At 47.1% G+C, this 26,686-nt stretch overlaps 9 protein-coding genes across 9 annotated transcripts; 5 read left to right on the forward strand and 4 right to left on the reverse strand.

Moving 5' to 3' along the window:
• Positions 1-394: 394 nt before the first annotated feature.
• Positions 395-1,867, reverse strand: PGRI_001560 (TPR domain protein; the record flags this gene model as incomplete). Its single annotated transcript, XM_040787869.1, has 1 exon — positions 395-1,867. One exon carries the CDS (start codon positions 1,865-1,867, stop codon positions 395-397), a length of 1,473 nt encoding a protein of 490 aa, XP_040651641.1.
• A 300-nt stretch (positions 1,868-2,167) lies between these two features.
• Positions 2,168-3,496, forward strand: PGRI_001570 (SOS response-associated peptidase; the record flags this gene model as incomplete). The annotated part of the gene is made up of 3 exons (XM_040787870.1): positions 2,168-2,194; positions 2,245-2,779; positions 2,853-3,496. 3 exons carry the CDS (start codon positions 2,168-2,170, stop codon positions 3,494-3,496), a joined length of 1,206 nt encoding a protein of 401 aa, XP_040651642.1.
• Positions 3,497-3,834: 338 nt separating this feature from the next.
• Positions 3,835-4,735, reverse strand: PGRI_001580 (uncharacterized protein; the record flags this gene model as incomplete). Its single annotated transcript, XM_040787871.1, has 5 exons — positions 3,835-3,898; positions 3,960-3,990; positions 4,042-4,121; positions 4,186-4,586; positions 4,640-4,735. 5 exons carry the CDS (start codon positions 4,733-4,735, stop codon positions 3,835-3,837), a joined length of 672 nt encoding a protein of 223 aa, XP_040651643.1.
• Positions 4,736-5,533: 798 nt separating this feature from the next.
• PGRI_001590 (uncharacterized protein) lies at positions 5,534-6,485 on the forward strand (the record flags this gene model as incomplete). The annotated part of the gene is made up of 3 exons (XM_040787872.1): positions 5,534-5,824; positions 5,879-6,115; positions 6,177-6,485. The coding sequence occupies 3 exons, from the start codon at positions 5,534-5,536 to the stop codon at positions 6,483-6,485; spliced, it is 837 nt and encodes a 278-aa protein (XP_040651644.1).
• Positions 6,486-9,148: 2,663 nt separating this feature from the next.
• Positions 9,149-11,480, forward strand: PGRI_001600 (RNA polymerase II mediator complex middle subunit MED1; the record flags this gene model as incomplete). Its single annotated transcript, XM_040787873.1, has 2 exons — positions 9,149-10,762; positions 10,809-11,480. 2 exons carry the CDS (start codon positions 9,149-9,151, stop codon positions 11,478-11,480), a joined length of 2,286 nt encoding a protein of 761 aa, XP_040651645.1.
• Positions 11,481-16,260: 4,780 nt separating this feature from the next.
• On the forward strand, positions 16,261-17,754 carry glnA (glutamate--ammonia ligase; the record flags this gene model as incomplete). The annotated part of the gene is made up of 5 exons (XM_040787874.1): positions 16,261-16,263; positions 16,336-16,374; positions 16,460-16,552; positions 16,753-17,257; positions 17,315-17,754. 5 exons carry the CDS (start codon positions 16,261-16,263, stop codon positions 17,752-17,754), a joined length of 1,080 nt encoding a protein of 359 aa, XP_040651646.1.
• An 829-nt stretch (positions 17,755-18,583) lies between these two features.
• Positions 18,584-20,396, reverse strand: PGRI_001620 (putative MFS transporter; the record flags this gene model as incomplete). The annotated part of the gene is made up of 4 exons (XM_040787875.1): positions 18,584-19,153; positions 19,211-19,805; positions 19,860-20,171; positions 20,239-20,396. The coding sequence occupies 4 exons, from the start codon at positions 20,394-20,396 to the stop codon at positions 18,584-18,586; spliced, it is 1,635 nt and encodes a 544-aa protein (XP_040651647.1).
• A 2,765-nt stretch (positions 20,397-23,161) lies between these two features.
• PGRI_001630 (uncharacterized protein) lies at positions 23,162-24,187 on the forward strand (the record flags this gene model as incomplete). Its single annotated transcript, XM_040787876.1, has 2 exons — positions 23,162-23,760; positions 23,806-24,187. The coding sequence occupies 2 exons, from the start codon at positions 23,162-23,164 to the stop codon at positions 24,185-24,187; spliced, it is 981 nt and encodes a 326-aa protein (XP_040651648.1).
• Positions 24,188-24,414: 227 nt separating this feature from the next.
• PGRI_001640 (sugar porter family MFS transporter) lies at positions 24,415-26,378 on the reverse strand (the record flags this gene model as incomplete). The annotated part of the gene is made up of 7 exons (XM_040787877.1): positions 24,415-24,727; positions 24,780-24,916; positions 24,971-25,734; positions 25,786-26,016; positions 26,067-26,173; positions 26,232-26,249; positions 26,305-26,378. The coding sequence occupies 7 exons, from the start codon at positions 26,376-26,378 to the stop codon at positions 24,415-24,417; spliced, it is 1,644 nt and encodes a 547-aa protein (XP_040651649.1).
• Between the last annotated feature and the right edge of the window lie 308 nt (positions 26,379-26,686).

Below are 26,686 nucleotides of genomic sequence, written 5' to 3' on the forward strand. Positions count from 1 at the left end.
AGCAATGAAGCACTTCTCGCCGGGACTGAGATGTCCCCGGCCTGAAGGTTTTCTGACATGTCTAGCTTACTTGATCCGCAATGTATGGAATCTTGTACAAGACGTGTGATGTTCTAATACCAGTTAAGGCATCAAAATGTTTCCTATTTTTCAATATCGAAAATCTCTTGTAAAATCATCGTACCCGTATGTCTTCCAATATCTTCAATGTTTCTGTGTCCTATAACTTCCCACTCTTGTAGCTCATTACATATGTACATAAGGTACTGCTACGAAAGCCGCTGTATATACCTCTTCACAAGCAGTGTTAAATGATACATAGGTTGAGATTTCTATTTCCAACACGGGTCATAATGTACATCAGGCTGAACAGAGTCCTTCACCAATCTATCTATTATTTCTTTCCAAGTCTCTTCAATGCCTCCTGGGCCATCGTACTTCCTTCTTCGTATCCAATCCCATCGGCCAACGCCTTGGCCTCAGTATACCGTTGCTTAGCAACCTCTGGCTTCTTTTGAAGCTCAGCCAGCTCGCCCAGGTTATATGTCGCAACCACGCAAGTAATGTCACACTCCTCGTCACGTAGCGGGGGTTTAATGTGCGCCGCAACCTCAATGGCCTTCTCTGCCCATTTCTGGGCAGCCTCAACAGTTTGCTGTGCTGCAACAGGTTGCTGTGGTTGAGACTTGGCGGGCACTTGAACCTGGCCGACTAGAGCGGTAGCGACATCGTTCAGCAGCACCACCTGCTTGCAAGAAATAGAGGTTCCTTCAGCAGCGCGGATCAAATCCAACGCACGCATATACAGCGGCATAGCCAGTTCATACCGCTCCTTGGCGGTATAGGTAGCGGCCAGCTCAGCCAACGCCGTCGCGATCTCAGTGAGGTTCAGCCATGCCTCGCCCTCTGACCCCTCACCACTGCTAGAACTTCCAACGGGAAGTCCCAGTCTCTGGCGGCGGTGCATTTCCTTTAAACAGATCTCCACAGCAGCGACCTGCGCAGCCTCAGCTTTCTTCTCGTCCTGTATATACTCGCTAGAATAGAGCTCGCCAAGCTTCATCGCAATGCCGACAACTTTCTTGAGGGCTTTGTCTCGCTGACGAGTCTCGTATTGCGCCCTTGCTTTCAAGTCCTCCTCGGTTTCCCGAATTGCCTCGGTATCAACCTGGACATTGGAAGTTGTCTGCACCTCGGTCTGCACCTGCGCCTGCGCTTGCGCTTGCTTCACCTTCTCGGCGGCAGCAGCAGCATTTCCTGCTGTGACTTCGTCCACCCAGGCCAGAGTCTCGTGCTTCGTTCGCTCCAACACATCAATCGCCGGCTTCACAAGTCCAGCCTTCTCCAGCATCATAGCAACCTGCAACTTGATTCCAAGTATCTCATCCGAGTATGGGTGTATACCCATTTCAAATGCGATATGAAGCGCCTCTCTGTACGCCTTCATTGCCTTGGCCGGGTTGAGATCGATCTCGGTGTAATACACAGCCGTGCGGAGAGCGTCGGCCACTGGTGGCGGGAATTTGTGGTACTGCGGCCCAACACGTGTCACTTCAACGTAGGAGATATAGGCGAAGATGAAGGCTCCGCCGACAACGGAGAAGATGGCTAGTGGCATGAGAATGGGGTTCTTGCGCCAGATTCCTTTAGATGCTTCGCGGTATTTGCGGCTGATTTTCTGCAGGATCGTGAGGTGTCGTGTGCCAGAGATGTATGGGCTTGCGAGTGGTTTGCCATTGTTGATTCGCGGTTGGAGGGTTGGCCGGGTGGTGCTGTTGATGTGTATTGAGCGGGCCAGACTCTTTGGCTGTGGTTGTAGAAGTTTTGCGGCATGCGCACTCGCGCGCCGTGATGCTGCGCGGAACATTGGGAGTGTGTGAGTCGGTATCCGATTGAGATTTCGAGTTTCGATTTTGAATGAGCGGGTTGTTGTCCGATACAATTTGTGTGATTGACGTGGCGAGTAGAGTGGGAGAGCGAGAGGTGTGAGTTGATGGAGAGCCCGCCCTCGGTTTTCTGGTGGTCCAAGCTCCGCTCCGCCATATGACGTCGCCTGCCAGAGTATGCACTCGCTTTACACCCATCCTGTCCAGAAAATGCACTCTGTTGATCGAGCATTGACTGTGGAGACCTTGCTGCTGAATATATCAAGTGGATCGCACTGATAATGTGTGGACGATACGCTTTGGGCGTGGTATGTTATGGCTCCTGCGTTTAGACTGTCCGCCAGCTGACGGTCCCAAGCGCTTGGCGTACATCCGACAACGTATGCAAGAGCAAGGCATGCAAGTGGATGAAGCGCCAGACGACGATGCGGTCAGAGAAACATATAACTTTGCACCCGGCAATTTCGGCGTTGTCTATCGCGCTGATATCACAGAGAAAAGGAGCTACGATGCTCAGCAAGATGCTGAAAGCGAGCACCCAAACAAAGGTTTAGAAAAGGGGAAAGATGATGTGGGTTCGGATGTTAATCCAGCAGACAAAGACAACACGGTTATCAAATACAAGCTTCAGAGCATGAAATGGGGTCTCATCCCATTCTGGACGAAGCGTCAGCCGGATTACGGATCCATGATGCGAACGATTAACTGTCGCGATGACTCGTTGATTGAAGATTCTGGCATGTGGACTACCATGAAGCGACGAAAGAGGTGCATTGTCATATGCCAGGGCTTTTACGAATGGCTGAAGAAGGGGCCTGGGGGCAAAGACAAGGTTCCACACTTTGTCCGGCGCAAAGATGGGGGGCTAATGTGCTTCGCTGGATTATGGGACTGTGTTTCCTATGAGGGCATGTCCAGGCTTCTCTGATATGAGACATTAATCGGGCTGACTATTACTCTGCACAGGTTCTGACGAAAAGCTCTACACATACACAGTGATCACGACCTCTTCTAATTCCTACCTGAAATTCCTGCATGAACGTATGCCCGTAATTCTGGACCCTGGGAGTGAAGCGATGAATAAATGGCTGGACCCCGCCCGAAATACCTGGTCAAAGGAGCTACAATCAATTCTCAAGCCCTATGAGGGCGAACTGGAGTGTTATCCTGTCCCCAAGGAGGTTGGGAAAGTTGGAAATAATTCCCCGAACTTTATTGTTCCTGTCGACAGCAAGGAAAACAAAAGCAACATCGCAAATTTCTTCGCCAATGTGAAAACAAAGGAGGATCAAGACCCCTCTCTAAAGAAGGAGATGACGTCGCCGAAAGTGAAAATGGTTAAAGACGAAGACCGCCGCCCTACTATAGATTCGGAATCGACCGAGGACAATGCCCCAAAGCCGGGACCAGCTGTCAAAAGGGAGCATAGTACAGAAGCTTCTGATACCACAGAGGAAACTAAGAAGCGAAAGGTCAATTCAGATTCGACGGGGCCATCGCCGCAAAAGAAGAAGTTACGCAGTGCGACCCATAATAGCCCTATGAAGAAGTCCAGCGGGGCGAAGGCAACAGATGGATCGCAGCGAATTACAAGTTTCTTCAAGAAGTGATACGGCAAATTAAACTTGTTTTTTATCTGGTCAGCAATGGCTTTTTGATATATATATTTTTACTTGGTCAAAGTAGACATAAAATCCATGACCGAATCATATGTACTTGGCGACAAACTCGTATCTAATGCACCAAGCGAGCTCCGCTCCATGAAGAAGGAGACTCAGTTGACCTGCAAGATATGCTGAGTTGAGAATAGTCCAAGAGAAAGAGGACCGTGGTTAAAGAAAGATTGCGCAAAAGTCCAGCAGCATCCAAATGCGAGTGGACTGCAGAAGGCTGATATATATTTTACATGGGATTTTTGTGGGGTGATATACCCCAAATTTTGAAGTGATCACTTCTCAAGTTCTCGTAACTTCTGGACCAGCTTTTCTCTGAGGAAAGGACTCAACCCGAAACTATATCGATCAATTAACATCGAACACCATTGTGACAGAACACTAACAAGGGGGTACTTACATTCCATCCCGAGTCAGGATACGATAGGTACCTGCTAACTGTCAGCTTGGCCTGCTGAGTCTTATATAGTCGGAAAACATACCACTTGGCTGATAATTGCCATTTTCTCCAACAAACTGACCATTGGCATCCACCTCAAGGCTTCCAAACATATCCTCAGGCCTAAATGGCATTAGTATAAGCCTCATATGAAATAAATGTGTTTGAAACAAAGGCAAGCCCATACCAAGCAATCCGCCCATAGTCAGGTGGCCGTCTGGTGTCAGAGACATGAATCCATCCACCACGGCCACCTGCACCTGCACCACCTTGGCCACTAGCACCACTGCTCGAGTCGCCACGACGTCTCCCGCGCTGGCCGGTTAATAACACGCCGCCTGAGTTTAAGTTGGCCCCGCCCACAGACACCATGACCTGCGCTTGGGACTTCGCATCCGGATCTTCATGTGCGTACTCTGAGCACACTTCTTGTACTATATTCAGGAATTTCGGGTTTTCTTTGAAGGAATCTGTTGTCGGTGGCAGTTGAGTCGACAGTCCGATAGCCAAGTCAGGGTTGACTGGCTCAGAGGGTAATAGTGACAAGATATGGGTTCCACTTGCTGGCTCGGCATTTGGGAACACGTACTATCAAGAGTTTAGTTTCAATGAGGGCTTTGTAAGGTGCAATAATCACATACTATGTGTGGATAGCCTTCCAATGTTGATACACAACGGAACTGAGTCCATTTGGGGAGAACCCGGGCCTGTCGGCCAAATGCTCTTGCTGCAAACATCGGGATATAATATAGCAAGGTTCTTGGCAGCGAATAATCGAGTGATTAGGTAGCAAGTTGGATATGATCGAATTCGAGAGAGCTGGATCATAGCTCGATGGAAATGGCAGGCGGTTTCAAAGGCGGTGAGTATGCGTCAGAAGAAAAGTGGACCGGGTGAGCTAATTTGATGCCAGTTTTATCAGGCAATATATATCGCTATTAGTCATCATGTCCATACCTAGGGCCCAGGTACGCGGTCCAACACTGTCCACTTGAGCTGACATTGAACGCGAATAGGCACAATATATGCAAATAGATCAACGATACTTTCAACGCTTGCAATATACATGTTGTGTCCACTTACTACCTGACCAAAGACCAAGTCGGGGTCACCCGTCATGTAGTGTTGAGGCTAAAACGGGCAGCTGTAGTGTAGCTGATATTTAGAGCTGATTTACGTCGGTCTAGCCTATTCGAAGCATTCTATCGAGCCTAGATAGAGGTATCTACTTTGATGGGTTACCTGGTAGGAATATATCAGTCAATATATGGCCCTAGAGTGGTGAACAGTGCCTTGGGCATCATAATGCATCACCTTCTTGCCTGGAACGATTATACTATTTGTTCTCCCACAAAGCTAGTGACACATAAAGAGTCTAACGCATGATTTATTTATTCACATCCCCCTGAGACTAGGCTCATGTTCCTACACCTCACTCTTACCTTTTTTTTCTGCATCTTCCACAGTCTTGTGTCCTTGTTATTTCTTGATTTCACACACCCATTTTGCCTACAACTCGTTTGGTACCACTTGCCATGCCTCCCAAGGTGACAGAAATATTGAGGGGTCCTATACCCCCGGCAGATGTGACAAAACAGACCACAGAGGCTTCCGAAACCATGACTGGCAAGTCAAGCAACCACCGAAAACTTAAGGAGCACCCGGTCGTAATTGAAACTGGTTGGTGTATAGCCTGTTTTCGAGCTGCCTTGCGGGACTGGAATGAGGCTGCCTGGGAGCAGCCTTTGAAGGTGAACTGCGTTTGGGATGCTGTCACGTCTAGACTATGTCAGCGTTGTTACCGCGCGCGGGCCAAATGCGAAATGGTAAGTTGATTTCCCGTCCCGTTTCGGTTGCGTACCATGCTTATTTCAAATCAGTTGTATGAAGGGATCCGTGGCCATGGGTTCGAACTACACGCTTTGTTGGAGTGGGCATCGGAGTTTTGGATTAACGAGGAGTCTGGTTTTGGAGCGGCCGAGGATGTCGGGCTTATTCACGACCTTGACAGCGTTCGCGCTGCTGCCATCGCTGTACGGCAGCTTTGTTCTGCCTTTGACTGCTTGGTGAAGTCCCATGCTAGAGCTCATGCCTTAGGTGGCAAGAAGCGTGGAGCTGTGTGTCTCTCTTGATTTGGTCCATTTCGTGTGTGATAGTATCCACTAACAATTCGATTAGTCGGACAACTCTTCCTACACTCAATACTGTGCAACTGCGCGTAACTCGATGCAAAGACCGGCCCCTCTTGATCCTCGTCCTGACGGCACTTCGTACCCGAAAAGTGTTCAATTCGCACACCGTGCTCTTGAAAATCTCCGTCTTGATATTAATTCTAATGTCGGGCTACCCTGGTATGCTTCGGTTCTCTCTTTTCGACAAACTATCCAGGACTTGATCAAAGATAAATTTGACCACTCTGACCCTGCAACTGTGGCGTGGTATGCATACATGCTGGAGACGTTCCCTATTGTGACTCCTGATATCTGAGTACGGTACAATGCCGCTGTTTTGCTCTTTACTATTTGCCAGATTTCTTCATTTCTTTGTCTAGTGAGACATGAATTCTTGATCAATTTTGCTTAGCCAATTGTTCTGATTTCCTTGTTTCCATTTCTTGTATCTTGTAATGACTTCTCAGACATTCTTTATTGCTTCTTCGAGACCTCAGATCTGAATTCTTTCTAAATTCGACTAACCACTCCCTTGGGCTTGTCCATAAACCCGGGAGTAAAGGCAGTATGTAAAGAGTGCACTAAACCGTAGGACCGATGGAAGTACACACATAGTACATAGAGATTCAACTTTGAAGTATGTATAATCGCCGGCTACGCTGCTCGTGCCTTGGATTACGGTAATAGACTGGGCTAGCTGCTTGGAGGGTCTGTAATTATCGTAAGATATGTAACAGCCGGTTATGCATGAAATTGGTACATGATTAATAATAAAGTTTGGCATCTCGGGATCTCCCGAGGTCCCGCCTTAGTTTCCGCCCGGGCTTATTTTTAAAATGTGCCAAAACAATATTATGGGTCCTTGGATATTTTTGTAAATATAGATGTGCTCTATGTTGTGGTTCAGACAAATTGAATATCTCTCATATAAGGGAAACATTGATTTTACACAGAATATAGCCCTAATTGATTAGCCATTCGATATGCTGTCATAGGATCCCTGTGACCCTGTCCAGCTCTGAAAGTCTATCTGCAGACGCCTATCTTACCAGGCCCGACACATAAGCCCTACATATAGGCTTCATAAATGATCTACTCTACAAGACTCTCCGAGTGCTCGTTAGTCTCTAACAGCCGGGTATCACCATATGGCAATAAAGACCTGCAGGACAATCCTGAGGCTAGACGGCGTGGTCGATCGCAGGGTAGCTTGCGTAAAGTTGTTACAGAGATTTGGTTGTGAAACATAACGCTTTCTGGTGCCATGAATTTAGGAAGCGCTTCTTCCACTGCGGAGAGAACAATGGTTAATTTTTCTCGGCTTCGGATCGTTGGGGAAGCGAATATGCCACGATTTTTTGTTTTGCATATCGTCCTGTGGAGAGTCCATATGGATTAAGCCAACCAACATGGCGCTGCTATGGCCGATACTACCTGACGGAATGACAACATCCATGGTCACTCGAGTAGCTGCGGGATACTATCACGCCAGGTATGGCTCAACATCCGTAAAGCCCATACACTGCCCTCGATTCTTTGCTTTTGGTTAGGCCCTTTCCGTGGGCGTATTTACTCCGTTGGGAGAATAGCAAACGAGGTCCCCTGTTTTTAAGGAGCACTAACCATGTGATGCCGTGGGTTGAATCTGCATCAGCCAGTTAGGGGTCGGAATGTAATTTTGGGCTGCATGAGCAGGAATCTTAAGATACCACATCCTAGACTGGGATACTTGAGCAATAGTTTATCTACCCCACTAGGTGGTACCAGATCTCCGATATTGTTGGTGTGTTTGATCCAAGAATTGTATCGGTGAGTCGGCACTCCAATCTCCCGGTAGTTTAAGTAAGGCTATGGTTCGGCGTCAGCAGCTGTCTTCAGAGTAATATTATGTACGGTGTTCGTACCCTACATGTCTTGCTAGGCATCATGGATTCGATAGATCAATCTTGCATTTTATAGACTTGAAGCATCAATGACGAATAAATTTCATAGGTGCGAGCTTCCATGCACCAAATCCGTGTCATCTAGACTTAGTTATGAGCATGTGCCTCGATTTCAACAAACCTGCGCAGCACATGGATTAGTTCCTGGTTCTGGCACAGTTAGCCACACAAAGTACTACCCACAGCTCCTACACTGTTGGCGAAGCGAGGGGATATTTATCGTGTCGAGTCTCTGTTTGCTACTGTCAGTATTTGATATCCGGCGTTATATGTACTCCCAAGCACTCCAAACGTGAGTGTTAGTTTTCAAACGGAAAAAGCTGCTGAAAACGAAGGCAACTCTCATAAACCAACTGGAGTATTTAGGAGCAGTGATGGCCCAGTTCGTACCATCAAATTGTTCTGACTCACAAGTCAACACCAAGAAGCAATAGTCTATGTATGTCCCATTGGGATATTGTCTGCTGTGACGTCCTATGAAGCCATCGGATCCCTAGACTACTCCCTAAACTATCAGATAACGATCCTAATCCTCGCTACTTAGTCAAGCAATTATCCCAATACCTAGTTGTTAATTATTATTTCAATCAGACAGTTAATTGAATCCAATTAACAAGTACACACAAGTCCAGGTCGAATGGATCAAGGACTATGATTCAATGGGAAATGGGCCATATATGACGATGAAGACAAACAGTGCAAACACACGTGACCATGCCTGTCTTTTGAGCTGTCTGTTTTGGATGTTCTCTGGGAAAACGAATCGCGCTTGTTAATTGCAGAGTCCATGGGATCGGGGGAGCTTTGGATGCGTTATGATATTTGATCTGGGTAATCATTTGACAGTCTTTCCCTCGCGCATTCATCAAATCCACACTTGCGTCGGTGAGAATTAAATCGCATTCAAAGATACCAGGCTTCCTTGCGTTCTGTGCTTCGATATTTCTTATGATACCCATTTTTTCAGACGGATCTGACTATATCTAATTTTCAATTACTCTTCACACTCTACTCTGGCCATTCCTTTCATTTTACCATGGCGACCCCCTCGGCCAAACCTGGCGCAACGCCAACTCATCTCTCCTCTCCCCACCCATCCTCCGCTCCTCTATCTCGATCTCTCGCCCATAAATCGCCCTCGATGAGAACGCCAACAGCGTCAGGACCTGTCCCTGTGCATCACACGAGTGGCTCGTCCCATCAGTACGCTACCCCTCTCGCCGTCCCCAGTGGGGTCGACGACACCGTGAATTTTAGCTCGCCTTCCGCTCTTTTGGCGCTTGGTGGATATACTGGCATCAGTCCTTCACCTGCGGTGCATGATGGTCTTGTTGGTGCGGGCATGAACGAGAATGACATGCAAAACCTCGGGATGCAGGGAATCAAGCTCGGAGTCGCACGCGACAACGACCAGGAACAAAGACATCGCGTTGAGGAGGTCGTTCAGCTTCTACGAGCCCGAGTCTCTGGTAGAGGAGTTTCACGTGAAAGCGTGGAACGGCTGAGCCGACTCGAAGATTTCGAGTCCATCTGGCAGGACGATAATCTCAACATCGCTGGTAACTTCGTCGATCTTGAGATCGATTTCTACGCCGGCCAGGATGTCGTCAAAGATGTCAGTCTACGATATGCCACGCCTGAATACACGGAAGGTGTGCGGCGCGAGGAAGCTACGGCGGTCTTGAAACGTACCCTCGCCCAGTCCCCAGAAGACGCTGAACGTGGGAAATGGAGGTCGCTCCAAGAGTTCCATGAAAATCTACGATGGCTTGCAAAGCTTGACAAACTCAGCCAAGAGGTCAATTGCTTTGAGGCCTTGGAGAATCTTGAAGAGAACTTTAGGCGGATCTGGGTGGAAGAAGGCAAAAATGGGAAGCACGGAGGCGAGTATCAGCATCTTTGCGCAGGTGTTCTCGGACGGCCAACTATGCATAAGGGGAGTCGAATCGGACTCGGCTTGGAATATTGGGTTGAACAGGCCAAAGTCCTGGATGCGAAGCGGAGTCTCTCATCTCTAGATTCTATGGAGATTGACCCGCAATATGATCAAAACTCAAAGGACGAGTTGGATGATCAAGGCAGATCATGGACAGTCATGATTGAATGCGAAGAGGGGTATCCGTCACTGCGCATTTCAAAGGAATGGGTTGGAAATGAGGCTTTTACTGCAGGTGAAAGCACTGAATTGCTTCCATCAAATGGTGCCTCTGGGTCTGTGAACTGGCTTGATCCTCCGCAGACCATGCGGTTGACCCATGGCAACCATGACCCCATGGCGTTGGACTCTAGCATGCTAGAATCATCGCCACCCAACCGTCGGTTCGTCGGCAGACTTGAGCCTGCGCTCGATGTTCCTATTCTTGCAGCCTCCGAGATTTATCGTCAGCTTGGTATGCAGCTACCACAAGAGTTTAAGATGATCACGTACGATGCGTTGTTAGTATCAGAATCTTCGCCGTTAGGGTCACCAGTTTCATCCCCTCAAATTGGCCGTAGAAAGCGCCGGATGTCAGTGCATGCTGTTGACTCAAAGGGCGAGCAATATACGAAGCAACATAACTACACTTTCCAATCTTTCGAGTCCATTACAGGTTGCACCATCCGTGACCTACCCTTCTCGCACCCCCGACAGCTCGCGGATATGATTCCGGTATGTGTGTTTTCGTCTGATATCGTACTTGACTAATACGATTTAGATCTTCCGGCAGTATGCCGTGTTAGCCAACTTGATTCGGAAGACGTTCCATGTTCCCTCCAAGGACCAGGCCAACGTAACCGAATCTTCGAATGCCACCCCCAAAAATACCCGCGCTCCTCCTGTACCACCCCCAGACCTCTTCGCTGGCCACGACGGGCCCATAATTTTGAGCAACGATGATCCTAATGAGGAGAGGCTGAATATGCTGCTGGGTCTGAATAGCTCGGATGATAGCAAGACTGACTCTGGAGTTGAAAGTTCAAGCCTCTCCAGTGGAGGAAAGAGTCCCAATCAACTGTCCGTTGACGATGTCAAAGTCGACGTGACATTGCGTATCCAACTCGGCCAGGCGCCTGCTCTCATGTTACTCATCACAGACCAGAGGAACTACAATGATAAGCCTGAAACCGCTCGGTCCATGCAAACCCCCAGACAAATTGCAATTTGCTTTGAAGTCGGGCTGAACGGTCATATCTCAGTTGTGGATACTGCAGGGTTAGTGGACGGTGACACGAGTGGCGACACTGAAATGCAGGGTATGGATAACCTTGATCCAGGTCTCCAGGATGTACAAAAGAAGATTGCCAGAGTGCTCGAGGTCTCGCAAGACTTGAGCATCTTGGTTGAGTGGGTATTGCGATGGATGCAACAGCGGGCTGGCAATGGGTGAGATTTAGTGGCACTGAGATACATTGTTATGTTCCCAGAGGCAATTAGTAGTCTCCCAATTGCTCATAACTCATGTTTGACATTGATATGCAAACTGCTAAGGTGCAGTTGTGTATTTGCAATGTACACTGTGGTTAGTGTAAGACCTTGCTAGCTGAAGTAGCAGTTTACGCCCAGGGCAACTCCACCATCCAAGCTACTCCCGGCTTCTTCTGCCATACCACTTATAATGAATGGGCCACTGGTTGACTACTCTGTCTCCAGTTTCTACCTGATTGAGAGCTGAATATATAAATTCTAGATAATCTCAAGCAAACACTGGATCACACAATGTGACTAGTAATATATATCGACATTATCATTGATTTATGAATACGTTGGAACTTGCACAATATCACAGACTTTCTAGCTGTTTGTGAACCGCACATGCAGAAGAGAACAGGTCATGACCCTGTCACTAGGTACTGGGAAGCAACCTACGACGCCGGCGTAGGAGTCTCGCGAATGTGCTTTTTTGATATTCTGTTCGACCACCCAGATGTGAGGCGCAATACTTTTCTTCCGCACCATGCTGTAGAACGAGTTGGAAAATAGAGAGAACAAGCTGGTCATGTTAGCAATGCACGCCAATTCCACTTCTAGACACACCTACTGAGTCCAGCATCGCCTCCTTTCAATTCCGAGGAAGGTTGGTCAGGCTGAACTCCTGATCAACGGACTTTCGGAAAGGATGTTGTGGTTATGCGAGAACATATACCTCACTTGACGGGTCCTTCTTTCCATATGGTGCTCTAATGGCCATAATCGAAGCGAACAGCTGTTCATCCGCAAGCCTGCTTCGGGTACCTGCCGCTTCGGCACCTAGATGAAAATCGTGCCGAGGTTCATGACTGTTGAATATGTATATAGGAATTTAAGGGAGTAGTTTACATTAAATATAGTTATGGCCCAAGCTGACTAGAAAAATATCAAAAGAAGATAGTATGTGTGAAAGACAAGAGGACTTTATACTACCTAGACAACAGCAAATGCTAATAAGAGAACATGCAGGAATCCAGGTACTGTTGATATTTGCTATATTTCTGAATAAGCACAAACATGTGCCTCTCGGGGTTACTACATACCTGCATCAGCTAACGCACTTCAGATTTACCACCTCTAAATCATATGTTTTAATGCAACATAGTTTTTCACTACTACCCTAAAGATACCCGAAAGGATCTTTCTGCAGATCTCTCATCTGAACGCACACATGGACATGCAGGTAGGTGTACCTAAGCCCGATGTGACAGTTGTTTCAGAGTCGATCAGATAAGTCTAGGCCCTAAATATGATGCGGGGTTTGTGGACCGTGCCGACAAGGTGCGTCACTTTTGATGGCTAGTTCATATTTTCTGAGGCCTACGGAGACTCTTGCTTGGAACATGACATCGATCAGGCGCAAACAGGGCAGGTTACACTAGATTGACTGGTTAGGATGAATACCAAGAAGTGCGTAAACGGATCTGTATCTGCATCTCAATTAGGCGTCAATATTGATGTAAATATCTTGTCTTTGTTTTCCTAAATTGGTAAAAGATGTATAATTCGGACCCCTAGAAGATTTGAGGCATTGGATCTCAAATTATCTGGTGGATCTGCCATGTGCAAGGAATATACAACACACAATTTACGGGGTATTGAGGCATTATTCAAATTTTGGTTAAAAGTCACATGAAGTGAGGGCTTAGCACTGACCATTGGTGTGATTAACCGTAAATGGGCGCTTTTGAGGCTTTTACAATGGCCCCCCAAATATATATAGAACTATGTCATAGTTCTTGGCTTATAATGAACCGACTTTCTATCCATCCTCAATTTTTTTTCCAAGTAAATATATTATGCGACATTTTTACTCCGTACTTACAACATACATGAGTCATATGTGGATTTTAAGAAACAAGTTACGCGTTTGCAGGAAATCAGTATAAAATCTTGGCATGGGGGCCACTATATTCCCAAACAGGCTGATGATCTGTATCGGAAACAGTGATTTGGAGCCTGAAGATCCAACTGGTATATTTATGTGTCATGTCCCTCTTTTGAACATTCCGATGAGGCATTTTGCAGCATAGTTTGCCTATAAAACGCTCAAAATATGTATGTGGTTAGGGGAATTCGGCTATTCCTAGTCAGATATGGAACAGATGACCTGATTTAAATCGATTCAACAAATAAGGAGAAAGCAATTACGCGAATATTCATTGAATATTCGTTGAATGTGCGATATTCTAGTCAGCGTGGTTTGTCACTTGGCATTGAGGGCCAATGGGAGGGTTACGATAAGAAGGGGGCATGTCGATCTATATTTGATATTTGATTCATAGTATTATTTCTAACGAATTATATCTTTTTTTTTTTTGCATTCTGAAACTGCATTTCATGTTTGTATACAATATACGGAGTACAGCATACTGATACAGACATATCTGGGCAAGTCTAGTACTAGTACTACCAGTACTACCACTGCACAGCCCCGAATTTGGGCCGGTGACTAAGCCCGGATCTAGATGTCTCAAGCTATTAATATAATGGCAAACTCCTTCATTAAATATTATTTGAAGCTAGATATTCTAAGCTAGAGAGGTTGCACTAAAATTATACCAAAACCTGGAGAAGTGATCTTAGACAGGGCTGAAGATCGGAAGCTCAGCCACTCTTCCTCAAACTCCCGACATTTGCCTATTTGCCGGAGAAAATACGGGGGAGATCTCGTCGCCACTTTTAAAGAATCCCTGACCTAAAATCTCCCGAGTTATTTCCTTATTTCCTATATATATATATATAAAAATTATTAAACTTTCTCAATGGTCGAAGAAAATACCCAAGGAATCACCGGAACTCGTGACCCTTACAGTACATAATTGAAATCACACATATGAATAAGTCAAAACCCTTGTCGACCTGTAATACTGCCTTGATTCTCTTATCCATGGCCGGTGTCGGGGCGGTCCCAGTAAAACCGGTCTGATTGGTTTGATGATGAATCGACGGGGGTTTCGAGAACGTTTTGCCACGGTCCACCCCACTATGACTTGATCCCAGTCGCGGCGTGGCTTTCTCCAGTTATTTGTGCCCTTTGTATTACAGAGGTATAGTGGATGTACTTTCTACCGGTCTCGCGTGATAAGTACTGTGGATACTCTATCCTGCAGGAACGAGATATAAGATACAGAAAAAGATCTAGAAATGGCGCGTATAAAAGTACAGATATGTACGAAGTACTCCGTACTCTGTACTTAGAATATACGGGAAGTTCATGCGCGATAACGAATCGCACTATAATCATTTGGTGATAGCTCCGAGGATCTCAGGAACCGCGGAGTACTTAGCCGTACTCCGTACATTTTCGATGTTCTCGCGACGCGCGCGTGATTTAAAATTTTAAAGCGTACGGCGTATAATATAATACAAAATTAGGCAAAAAAAAAGGCTCTAGAATTCACCTTGCTTTTTCGTTTCTTCTGGACTTCTCAGATTACTGCAGTTGCGGGATTTCCAGCTGATATGCGCTCGGTCCAGGGGTCCTGGCGTCGGTTGCTAAGAAGCATGACCAATGTATCGTCGACTATCTTGGGTTAAGCTTGAATATTTTGAGAATACTATTTTTTTTTTTCATGTGAGGGAACATGTGTATCTTGTGAATTACCCGGATAAGAAGCTCCATGGCTTTACTTCGGAGAGAATGCCGCAGGATAAGCATACCATATCTGGGAAGGCCTTGCGCTATATTCGGCTCTACATATAACATTCCCTATAATCCCTGTCGCTATATATCTTATCGGTCCAACGAGAAAAGGAGGATTGCACATGCTATTGCATTCCTTTTTATTACAAGGTCTGACCGCTGATTGGGCACTAGTTAGGGTTATCGCCAGATACGGAAATTTGCCTGGTTCGGGTGGCGGGTGCTGTTCGACATGCGGAGGTGAAAGTCTGGAGAAGAGCTGTACGGAGTACGGAGTAACCGGGTGCCTAGTCGCATCTAGATTTGAATATAACCAATTCAAAGTCTCTTAAAAGCAGATCTCTCGGCGAGGACCGGCGAAGGGTGTCTACGGAAGAAGATGATGCGACAATGATGACACGGAAGTAAAAGAGTGGCGTTGAATTCGGTTGAAAGTTGGAACTTCAATCTCACAGGCTAACGCGTTCCCCTCGGCTGTGAAAGAAAGAAAAAAAAAAAAAAAGGTCATTTTGACATAGTTCAATATTTTATTTTGATAGTTCTATTTTAATAGTTGAGGCATTAAATGTTATAGTGAAATAACTAGAAAACTAAAATAGAGTGAGGGTTTTTTTAGTTCCCCCAACGACAACCGAAGGAGACGATTTGCCGACAACGCGCAAATATGTATGAGGTACTTTTATGGTCCTCTTGTAATTTAGGGCCACAAGTTTACAATTACAATACCACACTTAACCTATTTAGGGAGTGGCTGAGCCGCGCCTTCCTGATTTTCCCAAGAAATTAAAAAAAGGAAAATTTAAAAAAGGAAAATTCCCAAAACAGAAAGTCAGTGACTAAATTTGAATTCTTTTTTTTTTTTTTTTTCATAAGGTTATCATCCCTCCCTTGCCCCTCCACATCTTTAAAACTCATCTCTCCTCTGGATTTTCTCATCCATATTCTATTTGCTCTTTCACTTTCGTGTTTTTCCTTCGGGACTCCCCTACCAAAAAGTCATTGCTTAATTGCTTGATTGAATATCTGAAGTCCTACACACATACCCATATTCATTATGGTACGAGTCATCTCTTCTCTCTCTCTCTCTCTCTCTCTCTCTGGAACCTATATCTGACCGTTTTCTCTGCAGGCTTCTGAATCTGCAACTGTCGTCTCCAACACGGGGAATGTGCGTTTGATTCTTTGATTTGGATTTCCACAATGGCCTTTGAGCCAGAGAGGAATGACATATACTGACATGACATGGGAAACAGCTCATGAAGTACATGAACCTTGACCAGCGTGGTCGCGTTCAGGCTGAATACGTTTGGATTGATGCCAACGGTGGCACTCGTTCTAAGACAAAGGTATGACTCATTTCAAGGTTCCCAGCTTTTTATCTATACACCGTGAACTCGTGTGTGGCTGTATGTTCTTATCTGGGATCCTCTCTCGGGCCTAGATAAGCCCTGTGCACGGGGATTCCAGATTTAGCATGAGACGCAGCCACCCGCCGTCACGTGAGATAGCGCTCCTTTGGAACTTGACTAACTTGAATCGTTCACAGACTCTGTCCAAGCCCGTCACAAGTGTTGATGAGCTCCCCGAATGGAACTTTGACGGTTCCTCCACCAACCAGGCCCCCGGTGATAACTCCGATGTCTACCTTCGCCCCGTCGCTTACTACCCCGACCCCTTCCGCCAGGGTGACAACATCCTCGTCCTCTGCGAGACCTGGGATGCCGATGGAAGCCCCAACAAGTTCAACTACCGTCACGAAGCCAACCGCCTGATGGAGACCAACGCCAGTGAGGGCTTCTGGTTCGGTCTGGAGCAGGAGTACACACTTCTCGGTACTGATGGATGGCCTTACGGCTGGCCCCGTGGCGGTTTCCCCGGTGCCCAGGGTCCTTACTACTGCGGTGTCGGTACCGGCAAGGTCTACTGCCGTGATATCGTCGAGGCTCACTACCGTGCCTGCCTGTACGCCGGTATCAACATCTCCGGTATCAACGCTGAGGTCATGCCTTCCCAGTGGGAGTACCAGGTCGGCCCTTGCGCCGGTATCGATAGTAAGTTTACAAACCCCCGAAAGTCATGGACCATCTAGAGACTAACTAATTTTTTAGTGGGTGATCACCTCTGGATGTCCCGTTTCCTTCTCCACCGTGTTGCTGAGGAGTTCGGTGTCCGTATCTCCTTCGAGCCCAAGCCCATCAAGGGTGAGTGGAACGGTGCCGGTCTTCACTCCAACGTTTCCACCCACGCTACTCGTGCCGAGGGTGGTATGAAGGTTATTGAGGCCGCCATGAAGAAGTTCGAGGCCCGTCACGTTGAGCACATTGCCGTCTACGGTGAGGGTAACGAGGAGCGTCTCACCGGTCGCCACGAGACCGGTAACATCGACAAGTTCTCTTACGGTGTTGCCGACCGTGGTGGCTCTATCCGTATCCCCCGCCAGTGCGCCAAGGACGGCAAGGGTTACTTTGAGGATCGTCGCCCCGCGTCCAACGCTGATCCTTACCAGATCACTGGTATCATCGTTGAGACTATGTGTGGTGGCCTCTAAATGGATAGGAATCATTTGGTCTTAGCGCTCCGATACCCTCGGCGTCAACCTGGGAGTCGGACCAGAGCGGCCTGACTGCGTGAGGGAGCCCCTATAGATGCGTTTCGTGATCTGCCTTCTCTCTCTTCCTCGTCCTGTCTTTCTTCTCCTGTTCTATCCTTCTTTTCTCCCGGTACCAGTGTCCGCCTATTGCGTTCATGCTGGCCCTCCCTCGTTGCACCAGCCGCACTTTTTTTTTTCTTTTTCTGTTTCTCTCGACTACCCTTCACAGGGTAATGTGACACGTACAATAGCATAGAATATTCATGGATGGGAAAACCACACCATCGTTTATCGAGAGATATCATTTTGATATCGTTCCTATGGAGAATCAACAATTATATGATTCTCCAATTAATACCAAGTTCCAATACCGTTCCAACTTTTGCACTGACCCTCTTGAACGCTCATGTCTGAGCCAACAACATAGCTTAACTATTGCTCTTGTACTTTTGCCTAGCCGTAATCGTTTAGTCTCATTGGTCTTGGATCAGGTTATTACGCCAGATTGTCGTGAAACAAGGATCTTGAACTCAATCTAGTATCACATTCTAGCATCTTCCCTTTTAAGCCCTAGAAACCATGTGTATGACAGTCAAATATCCGAACATGAACCTCCAAGCAATGATACAGAATACTTCAGTTCATTCAATTGACAAGTCTTGCCTTATAAGGCATGATATTCTCCAAAATCCATCTATTAGATCGTATTCGTTGCTTCTATAGTTCTATAAAAGTCCAGCAAAATTAAACAAATATAACACTTTTACCATCCACAAAGTCTACGCAATCACCTTCCCAACTTCAACCAACGTCTAACACCAGCCCCCAATCCATGCAATCCACGTTGCCGCACCTCCCTCCTCGCAGCCCCATCAACCTCCTCATCCCCCCGATACCGCCCATCAACAAATCGCAACATAACCTCCATAAGCGCCGCAGAGAGAATACTCCCCGCCAGAATCCCAATCATAACGAGGTTACTCTTCCTATACTTCTCACGACCAGGCGCCTCGTAGTCACTCTTCCATCCAGAATACAATGCATACGTCGTGAGAATACTGCCCAAATTACCAAGTCCGGAAACAACAGCCGACGCAGACGCTACGCCGAGCTCGCCGTGTCGAGGCTGGAATACCTCCGTCGTCCAGGTCATGGTTATTGGGACTGTTGGACCAAGTCCGAATCCAACGATTAAAAGTCCGCCGTAGCGGGGCCAGGGGTTTTCGTCTGTACCGGCGTAGCTGGTTAGGAGGAGACCGAGGATTTGGAGGCAGACGGGGATTGAGAAGAAGATTGCGCGATGGCGGTGGAAGCGGTCTGAGAGGGGTGTTACGAGGAGGATGGCGATGAGATCCATCTGAATGTGTTAGCGGACAAAAGCAAAAAGGTAGAGAGGACAGGAAAAAAAACATACAATCCAAATCGGAGCCGTCAACAAACTCAAAGAAACATCACTCAATGTCGGATCAATGGCTTTGATAATCAAGTTCGCATACGATTGAACTCCAATACCAACGCCCACAACACCAAAGTACATCACCAGCAGCGGATACAATCTCCAATCCATGAATACTGCGAGTAGATCCCGCAGTGTCCACGCGGAGGAGTGGTATACACGCTTTAGATCGTGGTAATGCACGACGGCATCGGCGCCTTTCAGCGCCGGTGTCGTGGTAGGCAGCCAGCGCATCATCCGGGAGCGTTTCGGCGCGGCTTCGCCGGGGACGGTCGGTCTATCTGGTAACCACCATAGCAGGGCGAAGCCCAGGGCTACTGTGATGACACCGTAGATTAGGAACATCCATTGGAAGCCGACTAGGCCTTGTGCGCCGTCCATTTTCTGGAAGCCGGCGGAGACGAGACCGACTACTGCGGCGGAGACTTGGGAGGCTGTGAAGTATTGGCCGATGCGTTTGCCGATGCGGGAAGGGGGGTAGAATAGGGTTAGGTAGTATGTCATGCCGGGCCACATGCCTGCTGTGACGATGCCGAGGAGGAGGCGGAGGAGGCTGGTGTTTGTTAGATGAGATGTAGGGGGAGAGGACTGAGAGGGGGTTGCGTACTAGAAGCTCCATGCTGCTTTCATTGCGGCGAGACAGCTCCCGATTAGGCCTACGCTGATCACGATGCGGCTCATCCAGACGTGGGGGCTTAGGCGGGTCATGATTAGGTTTGAGGGGAGGTCGAAGATCACGTAGCAGACGTAGAAGAGGGCGAGACCGGTTGAGATTTGGTGTCGGGATAGGTTGAGCATGCTTGCTAGGTCGTGGCCTGAGTCTGTGTTCATTGTCTGTGCTAGGCCTACGTTTGAGCGGATGGCTGAACAGAGGAAGTAGAGGACCCAGAATGCGGAGATGATGCGACGGTCCAGCTTTCTGCGATTGTATGTTAGATTCTGATAGTGAAATTTTGACATTGAATTGTTTTGAAGATGTGATTCACCTGTAGATTCGTTCGATGTTGGCCACGCTTTGGTCCTCGGACTCGACATCAACATCGTCTGAGGATGTTTGGCTTTGAGCCGCCTCTGGCTGCTCGGAGATATCCGCAGAGACAGGCTGCTTGTCGATACCGACAGAGGCATTTTGATGTTCGGACATCTTGTTATTATTATATGTGTATAGATCTTTTAGCCTCTTTGCGGGCAAGCAGTCAATTGACTGTACCAAAGCGCTGGCTAAAAGCAGTATCAATTGAGTTCTGTGAATTCCGAGTTAGTGAATTCATGTATATTTCGATTTTACTAAACGTTTAATCGTTTACCGAGGTCATAAACATACCTTGAGCTCTTAGCCCGTTGATGCCCGAAGGAAAGCGAAGAATCCGTTTTCGGATCTGATAAAGAGGGGTGGATCTTGGCGGAGAACCTTGGAAAAACCCTTAAAAGTCACCGATATATAAAAGGAGTTTTATAGTCCAAAGTTATACACCGAACTGAGTCATAAGTCCAGACCGAGATTAAAATCCAAAATCCCCTGTTGAGGTTGAGATTGACATTGAGGTTGAGGGAAAAATTCTTCGGTATCTTTTTCCCAACGAGCTCTTCACCGAGGATAACCTTAAAAACTTTTTCCGAGGCTATTATTACCTTCTATGGATCTTCGTATGTTGTTTATTGTATTTTTATTTGTATATTATTTTAGATCTAGTCCCTTGCAGAGCTGTCACCTGCCAGAATGCTACATACCATTGGGCCATGCGGCCCATGGCATATCCAACATTCGCAATATCTTGCCAAGAAATGACTCAGAACTACTTTTGGAATTGCAATTCTTAAATTTCAAGTTATCTCTTTTATGTATTCTCATTATCATCATCATTCTTGTTTGATCGCCGGTCTCGGGGATATCACGTGGCCTATCAACTGTCCCAATTGGGTGATGTTAGGGTTCGGGTGAAAGCTTCAGGCTTATGAGAATAGCTTTAATTAGCAATGCTAAAACTAGGTATGAACAAGGGATAAGCTTTGTCTATAATAGCTAACAAAACAATGTGCTATGCCAGAAGAGGGTGTATGTCTACAGAACTTGATGCCTAAGACTAAAAAGTCATGACTAGATAATTGATATTCCAAGGCAAGACGCCCTAGGCAAAAATTGAAAAGGAGGCATATATGCCGCCTATTTGTCTATATCTAGCCAGCTACGTAGCTATTAATTTATAACCTAGCAATGTCCGCTTGTTTTGTCCCTTTCACTTCACCTTAGTCCTCCTGACCTTCCATCCATCCGCCCTGATGAAAACACGAGCAAAGTGCTCCCAAACCGGCATAGCTACAAGTCAGAAGAAGTCACTGAACACTACAAGTCTGTGGGGGTAGAATTCGCCGCGTAGACCTCTGAAAAGCAAGTCAAGTCGAGACGGGTGAAAATTCTCAACTCTTACGGGCAAAACAAGGGTTGATGTGACGGACAAGAGAAACTAGAAGCGACCGGTCGGGTGCCCGTACGTTGCTTAGAAGACTAAGAAGAAATATTCCACTGTCACCAGGGAGACTAACAAAACTAGGTCGAAGCCTGAGATGGACAAGCGTTCTGGCGGATGCAATGCAGTCGTGGTTGGATGATTCAGAGTCTAAAACGGAGAGTGAACCTTCTATAGCTAAGAGAGTCTCAGCTTAGAAGGCACACGAGGCCAAGGAACATGTTGTCGCACATGGAACGGAGAACGACAACCAGCAGGAGCTACCCATCAAGGAAAATTTGGGAAAGAAGAGTGTTCAAGACATGCAGGAGCTATCCACTAAGAAGTATCAGAAAAAGAAGGTTATGTTTAAAGATATCGACTCTTCTTGAAATGCACGATTGATGATTGATTGATTTTTAACAAGGAGCGAAGGCGGAGCCTTTGCGACCCTGTTTAATTTTGTCCCTGAAACCTCCCAGGTGGTTTGAGATGCGCAGATGGTCCGGAATCATCCACCATGGCTTCCTTGGGGTTCAATCAATCTCGTACTCACAAGCCGAAGGGAAGAGAACCAATTTCCATGCTGAATACAATCAAAAACCCAAGATGGAATCAGCGACCCGGGAAAATGCAAAAGAAAATGGGTTGATGCATGATCTAGTATGGAAGAACGGGAGATTGTTAATTTCTAGGTGCTAGGGCTAGCTAAGGTACAGATTGCTTTACCACAGAGTCTCATCGTGTACTTTAAAGGCCGTTTATGCCACTATGTTGAATTTTAGCCATGTACCCAACGAAATGTATCGTATGTAGTCATATGGACATGAAAGGATGCTCGGGAGATTCTCCGTATATGTACTTCCCTTCACGTCAACCTCCAAGAGCTCGAGCTCTTCATACCCAGGAGCGGGGTTTAGCACTGAACAATTTAATATAATTTGCCGATCGCCTGGGCAGTGTCTGATTCACAACAAAGAAACACCAGTCTAACCAAATAAAGTAGGACGCTATCACGAGGGGGTCTCAAGCCCTAAAGCCAAGAACACCTCCAGACCCATTAGCCTCCATTATGTATCAACAAAAAATCAGCTTAGCATCCAAGCCCAATGTGTAGCCCAGTTTCCAGTAACCTCTTCTTGGTCCCATAAACCGAGCACTCCGTATATAAATCCAAAAAAGCGGCTTGAGTCCATGCCAAGCGACACCGCCTCGTATTTACGAACATCACCAACCATCCCAGGCAACATGTCCCAGCGAATACGAACCACAACCTTAACCAGTCTTGGCATATGTTTACTTTTCACTGAGCCGCATCGACGGAGACTTAAACTCGCATTGCCCCCAAGGATATTTTCTAGATTTCAATATATTCCCCTAATCCTACGATATCCTCCAAAGCAGATACCATTCAACATATCATTCAATATATCAACACTATACGGAGTCCGTAATTCCAAAAATGCTCCTCAAAACCCTAGCCCTATCCCTCCTCCTCGCAAACATAGCAAGAACCGAAGACGAACCCCAACTCTTCTCCAACATCACCCTCAACGCAGACAATGACTTCTCCGTCTTCGCCCACAATCCAAGTCTAGACACCCGCGCCCTGGAATGCGGGATTGGCTACAGCGAATGCGCATACGACTCCACCCGCTGCTGTCCCGTCGGCGGGAAGTGCTGTGGGAACGGGTACTGCGCGTCGATAGGCGAGAAATGCTGCACGGGCGGCGGGACATGTCCGGCTGGATATAAGTGCTGTGCTGGGTCGAGGGGATGTGCGCCGATTGGTGGGGAGTGTTGTGCTGGTGGCTCGTATTGTCCGGTTGGGAAGAAGTGTCGTATTTATAGGGGGAGGAAAGTTTGTTGTTCGAGTGTGCTTGGGTGTGCTGGGGAGAATGATGGGATTGGATCTGGGGGAACGGTTGCGGATTCGGATCCTACGTCTACGTCTACGTCTACGTCTACGTCTACGTCTACGGAAACTGAGACTGAGACTGCGACGGCGACGAAGACTTATCTTGATGTTGATTGGGATTATTATTATACTACTATCTACTGGTATGTTGGTCTTGTTTTGGGGGATTTGTTGACTGACCTTTTTAGGACTTATTGGTTCTATTACTGGACTTCTTATGCGCCTTATACTGTTCAGACGGTTACTAGTACCAAAACGAGCACGCGCACTGTCTGGTCGGTTTATGCGACGAATAGTGCGGTGGCGACGTCCTCGCTTGAGGACATGTCGTCTAGTTATACGTACCGCCCGCCTCACTCGGCGACTTCGCTTAAATACTCATCTGAGCCTGTTACGTTGTCGGCGACGGGTGACTCTGTCCCGGCTGCTACATCGGCTGTTTCAACGTATGGAGTGATTGGACTTGCTCCGCCAGGCACTGATGCTGCGGTGGGCGTGGGGATTAGTGGTACTGGCATCCTGGCTGCTGTCTTGGTTGCTTTGGTTGGGGGCTTGGCCTTTGGGCTGTGAGCTACCAGAGCTGGTTTTGATTTAGCGTTGTTTGAAGTTGATGGGCCATTTTTAGTTTTGTCGTTAGTAGCTTTGACCTACATAATGTTTCCATAATGCAATTAATGACTTACGCCATAATTCATGAAACATCCATCCAGTATTTGCGATATATAGTGAGTTGTTCATTAACATCATAGACTGTTGATTGAAATGAAATAAGGATCTGCCTTCTCAAAAGGCTTTATCTATGGACTGTCAGATGAGCTGTCCTTGCGATGCTCAACATGTGTACCCTTTCCAGTCTCCACATCGTCCACCCCATTGGCCAGCTTGCCATTCTTCTCTGAAACATAACTAGCGCGGCGCAAGTGCTCCTCGGTTTCCTGGTAGTTGATGAGCAGCTCGCCCTTCTTACCGTAACGGTGGGGCTCATTGCGGGCGACCGAGACGAGATTGAAGACGCTGGTTGTCTTATGGAAGATCGTGTCCATCTCCTCCAGGGATCGGTAGGCAGTTTCGGGGTAGAAGAAGTAGACAACGGGGAAGATGAATGCATTGCTATTGGAATCGAGTTAGTCGTGTCCAAATCAATGCGCCTAAAAATACTCACATGACAGCAAAGATAATATATGTCTTGTACTTGATCGTGTCGAATGCAACAGGCGTGACCATGACAACCATGAAGTTGAAGATCCAGTTACCCGATGTTGCAAGTGCGTTGGCAGGAGCACGAATTCGCAAAGGCACCTATCGCATCATTAGTATTTTGGTGCAAAAGAACAAAAAGGATGAAAGCCTTACAATCTCTGCGGGATATAGCCAGGTCATTCCCAGCCAGCCAAAGGCAAAGAATGTGTTGAAGACAAACAAGAACACGGCAGCGGCAATACCAGGTTTGCTCTCGCCTTCAAAGCTAGTGGTGATGGCCAAAACCGCCATTGAGATCGACATGCCAGCAGCACCGATCAACATCAGAACTCGTCGGCCCACCTTCTCAATAATGAAGATGGGGACCAAAGACGCCAAGAAATATTCAGTGCCGTTGCAGGCAGCTAGAATGCGCGATGTCAAGCCGTCCATACCCAGAGAGTTCTCATAAATGAAAGCAGCGTAATAGGTAATCAGATTGATACCAGAGATCTGCTGGAACATCTGGTTGACGTAGGCAAGTACAACACGGTGGAAGTGGCGGTTTTCATCCATAGTGAGCAAGTCACGGAAGCTGACAGTCGAGGCAGCCAGGACTGCATCCTTGATAGCAGCGAATTCCGAGTGGACGTAGGGATCGTTCTCGTCCAGGTCTAGAATTGCGGCGAGAACATCCAAAGCTTCCTGCTCGCGGCCCTTGAGGATCAGCCAGCGAGGTGATTCGGGTAGTGGCAGCACGAAGATTAAGATGACTAGTGCGAAAACGTTTTGGAAGGCAATTGGGAATCGCCAGGAAACGGAGCTAGGGTCAAGGAAGGAAAATCCAAGATCAAGCCAGTAGCTGATCGTGATTCCAGCAGCAATCAAGGAACCCTCGAGCATGACAAGTTTTCCGCGGTGGTGGGACTTGGAGCATTCTAAGTGATGTTAGCGCCATATATCCTCTCTAATAATTGTGAAATACTTACCAGACTGCCATGTAGGGACGGTAGAGGTGTTCATCCCGTTGCCGATACCGGTGACAATACGACCGACAACGAGATGTGGCAGCGAGAAAGCACTGGCCTGTAGCGTAGCACCGATGACCATGATGATAGAGCCGGCGAAAATCGTCTTACGGCGACCAAGGTAGTTTCCAACCCAGATACAGAAGATTGCGCCACAGAAACAACCCAAGTTATAAGAAGCGATAGCAATTCCTGATAAATTAGTACATGGACGAATAGAAGGTTGCCATAGAGTTGCATACCCTGTGTAGTCGAGTTGCTACTGGCCGATGGATTCGATTTAGTGGTGTCAATTTCGGGAAAGACTGTAACAAATGAGTGCAATGTCAATAGACCTCCCATAACACCTCTGTTGAATGTTAGCAAGAATAACACAATAGCCTCATGTATAGCTTGTGATGACATACTGGTCATATCCAAATAGCCTGTGAAATTTTACGTTAGTGCTGCGTACTTCCAAGTAGATATTGAAAGACATACAAGAAATCAAGACCGGCAATAACACCGATCATGATGTTCAGGTTCGTGCCCCGAAGGCCGAAGTATGGTTTCATGGTGACGGTGTTGTACAAGTTGCAGATTGTAGAACGAATTGTATATAGTCAAGCCCTAAACAAAGATAGTCCGACTATTTGCCGGTGGATTTGAAATGAACTACTAAGCAGAGAAAAGAACGAAATAGCCATGTCTGGGGAAGTCGGCCAGACTTATGAACCCCATCAAACAAGGAGGTAGTATCCACATCTAGGGCCAGGGTTTGGGATGCAAATCAGAAACCAGCACGAGGAAAACGCAAGCCAATGAGAAACATTAGCAAGGTCGCATTGGTGATGTATACCATGGCCCAATTGGGGAGGGTACG

Source organism: Penicillium griseofulvum (genome assembly GCF_001561935.1).
Source record: "Penicillium griseofulvum strain PG3 chromosome Unknown contig_79, whole genome shotgun sequence".
Lineage (NCBI taxonomy): Eukaryota > Fungi > Ascomycota > Eurotiomycetes > Eurotiales > Aspergillaceae > Penicillium > Penicillium griseofulvum.